The sequence below is a fragment of the Phanerochaete carnosa genome, assembly GCF_000300595.1.
Source record: "Phanerochaete carnosa HHB-10118-sp unplaced genomic scaffold PHACAscaffold_144, whole genome shotgun sequence".
NCBI classification, from domain to species: domain Eukaryota; kingdom Fungi; phylum Basidiomycota; class Agaricomycetes; order Polyporales; family Phanerochaetaceae; genus Phanerochaete; species Phanerochaete carnosa.
The window spans coordinates 3630-6926 of NW_006767771.1; the positions used below are offsets into that span (position 1 = coordinate 3630).

Here is a 3297-nt window from a genome sequence, read left to right on the forward strand (position 1 = left end):
GGCGGCCTGAATCGGCCCATGCCCGTAGTGAAGCTTTTGATGGTCCTAAAATTACCATTTCTGATGGCTTTTGAAGCTGTTTCATGAGCTAGAAGGTTTTTACTTGAGATAAGACAGAAATGTCCCAGAAATGTACTATAAATTTGCTGTAAATGATAATTTCAGGACCATCAAAAGCTTTCCTTGCCCGGACCTTTCCTCATCGCAAACATGAGGCAGAAATGATCTCTCCATATGTTCTTTCAGATGTCCTGAAATGCGCCACAAAGTCTCCTGAAACATCAACTCTTTGTCGTACTGAAATGTAACCATATTCAGTCATTTCTAGTGATGTGCGGGCCCGGCTTGGGCTCAAAGCCCAGGCTTGGGCTTGTGGCGACATCAAGCCAAGCCCTGAGCCCGAGCCGAGCCCGAGCCCGGCCCAAGCCTTGGGCTTAAGCCCGGGCTTGCTCACAATACAACGAGTGTTCCGGTGCTATCAAAAGGGAATGTATTTGGGTGTAGTAGATTAATACTGCATGTACTCACTAAATTATAACCTCCAGAAGATTTACACCTGCGGAACAAGTCGAGTTGCAGCAAAGTCCACAAGCATGCACTGTCAGCAGGCACCAGATGGTGACGCACAATCGTGCTCGGCGAGAGCCGTTACATCTAGAATATCTACATTTTGTCTTCTATGTACATATTAGGTCGCTCTCTCCTTATTCTGAACTCAGGGAACAGTAACGGAGCCAGCACACCCAAGCCTGGGCTTCCGGGCCAGGATTGGGCTTGACTGTGCTCCGAGCCCGGCCTTGAGCCCGCTGCCAGGCTTGACTCGGGCCAGGCTTTTTGGGCCGGGCTTGGCGGGCTTGCAGGCTTTGAGGCCCGGCCCGCACATCACTAGTCATTTCAGGTTCATTTCAGGCTACACAAAATTTATCATTTTCCTTGCACCGCAAATGGCTACAAAAGTGGTAGCAAATTTATCATTTTGGGGCGCCGGAAAGCCACGGTCAAGTCTCCGAAAATGATACAGTTCTGATGGCTTGACCTGGACATTTCAGGTGATTTGAAATCAGCTCATGCCCGTAGTGTGAGGTACCGGAATACCGCCGCCCGCGAGGCTGTTATGCTTTGCACTGGACACTTGGGAAGCGTGACTGCCACGCGCGGGACACCTCTGCAAGATTTTGTCTTTCTGAATCTTGTACACATGAGCCGCCAGATGGCTGCGGCTTCGCGCCTAAGTGCATCGTGCATCGCCCACCCGTCTACACCACTCTCTTGCACCCCGCAAACTTCCTGAAGATCATTTTTAGCAGCCCGCGGTTCACGACCTCGTCTCTGTCTGGGCCCATCTGGCGTATAAAGATCAATCAATAAACTACGGAGACGAAATTATGGCTTCACCACGTCCATGGGATGTCAGCCCGACTTCGAGAAACACTATTCGAGTGTATCGTTGTGAGTCGCGCGGGTGACCTTGACCTTGCGCCAATGGTCGGCCGTTGGGTCTCACTTTCAAAGGGGCGATTGTTGAGCCTGATCACCAAAACGGCAGTATGTTCGGTACGTCTTCTAACCGGTGCAAGCCATGCCACAAGACTCACTCTTTCGTCAGACATGGTAGAAGCCCGTTGCTGCACACCTGTCCCAGGAGAGTCTGTGGGAGATGATGTCAGTGTTGGGGTCAAGGTTTGCAGACCGGGCGCGGGCCAGGGTGCGAGGTTCAGACTCGCGCACGTCGAAGAAGTCGGACTCGGACTGTCGTTCACGGACGTCAGAACCGTGGACACCCTTCCCTGGGACGCCTTGCGAGCCGTTGTCGATTCCTCGCGCGTGCGCTGCCCTCGCATCCACCGTATGCCTCTGCGCAGCCAAGACTTTGCGGTCCCGAGGAGGATCCTATGCTCTGTGCTGCGCCACACGCAGCTCACGTGGGTGCTCGAGTCCGGCAAACTGCAGTTCACGAACTTCCACTCGGACCTCATCACGAGTGCGGACGTGTTGTTCGTACCGATGGAGCTCGCCGTCGACGGGACCACAATCACCCTCGACGTCGCCGAACAATTCGAGTGGTTGCTGCGCTCGGACTGTTTACTTCGAGAGAGATCGAGAGGAATTTGTCGAGGTCTGCCCGTGGTCCAGGAGCGCACACGCCGAGTTTGTTCCTTCGCATGCTCCCTGTCAATGTATTTTTACGGCTCTGGGACTCGTGAGCAGGCTCGCAAATGAGGATTTCAGGTACACTCCGTCACGGTTTCGAGAGATTCAAAGAGCGCTTCTTGCAAGACGAGGGCAAGGATCCTTCAAGGCAGTCAGGACGGTTCTGCGTGAGAAAGAGCAGCTACGCACAATTGCACGCCAGCTTCGCTACCGTCCAAAATTTCCCAGCTATACCTCCCGCCGGTGCGTTCATGTCTTCCTCGATGCTAAGGATACCCCGCTACGTTGACCTCTCTGATCGAATCAAAGACCGCGGCATCTTAGTGCACGACGCCTGCGGGAGGTATGAGTTCTACTCAAGTACATGCCAGCTGGTAATCCGTCGTGCACGCTGAGGACAGGCGGTGGCGGGTGGATAGTCGTGGATTCTGGGAAGATAAGCGTACGTGATCATGGGGGATTCTGAATAGTTACAAATCCGCTGGACGACATGGTCATGTACTCGGTTCGTTACACCGAGATGCGGTACAGTTTACGCTGCCCTATCGCTCGATTCGCAAACGAACCAAACCTGCGTGGTTTCGATGGTAAGTGCCTCGTATTCGGGACGTCGTAGTCTTGGCAGACTCACCAGCTACAAGACCGTGTGCTGAGAAAGAGAAAACAGGAGCGTCTTGAGACCTCGGCTTGTGGTGTCTTGGTGCGCGCCTGTAGCAGCTCAAAGCGACAGCCCGCGCCGGTAGAACGAGACCAGGACATGGGGTGGTGTTCGCTCCCAAAGAATTTGCAATCTTCGCCTGCGACCGAGGCTACCCGACTCGACGATGATCAATCTGCGAAGCTTTTCATCGTGCGCGAGGGCGAAGTCAAGATCCGCTTGGCCAAACGTCTTCACGAGAAAGTCAGCATCTCCTACTACCTGCATCTTCGTGCTCTAGACGACCAGATGCTATGTGTAAGTTAGTTAATTGTGGTACAGTCCCAGTAAAAGCGACTGCGACGCACCTAACGTTGCGTCATGGCGTCCCAGCCATATTTCCGCCTCCTCGAGCTTGACGACCACGCTCACCCTGGCCTAATACTTCGATCCTGCTCTCTCGACATCTTGTGCTTAGACCCCTTGTGAGCCTGCCCAGTCATCTGGCC

The 3297-nt window shown here is 53.7% G+C and overlaps 2 protein-coding genes across 2 annotated transcripts; both read left to right on the top strand.

Moving 5' to 3' along the window:
- Positions 1-995: 995 nt before the first annotated feature.
- Positions 996-2108, top strand: PHACADRAFT_265929 (uncharacterized protein; the record flags this gene model as incomplete). Its single annotated transcript, XM_007402406.1, has 2 exons — positions 996-1527; positions 1596-2108. A coding segment is annotated over exon 2 (249 nt), but the record flags the coding sequence as incomplete, so codon positions are not given.
- Positions 2109-2564: 456 nt separating this feature from the next.
- Positions 2565-3233, top strand: PHACADRAFT_265930 (uncharacterized protein). The gene is made up of 3 exons (XM_007402407.1): positions 2565-2722; positions 2783-3100; positions 3157-3233. The coding sequence occupies exons 1-3, from the start codon at positions 2642-2644 to the stop codon at positions 3205-3207; spliced, it is 450 nt and encodes a 149-aa protein (XP_007402469.1). The 5' UTR covers positions 2565-2641; the 3' UTR covers positions 3208-3233.
- The last annotated feature ends 64 nt before the right edge of the window (positions 3234-3297 follow it).

Bases quoted from the DNA above. Each gene is read 5' to 3' on its own strand.
- PHACADRAFT_265930 (XM_007402407.1), top strand. From the start codon at position 2,642: ATGGTCATGTACTCGGTTCGTTACACCGAGATGCGGTACAGTTTACGC. The intron at 2,723-2,782 runs CTGCGTGGTTTC...TGGCAGACTCAC, and splicing joins GATTCGCAAACGAACCAAAC to CAGCTACAAGACCGTGTGCT. The intron at 3,101-3,156 runs CTATGTGTAAGT...ACTGCGACGCAC, and splicing joins GTGCTCTAGACGACCAGATG to CTAACGTTGCGTCATGGCGT.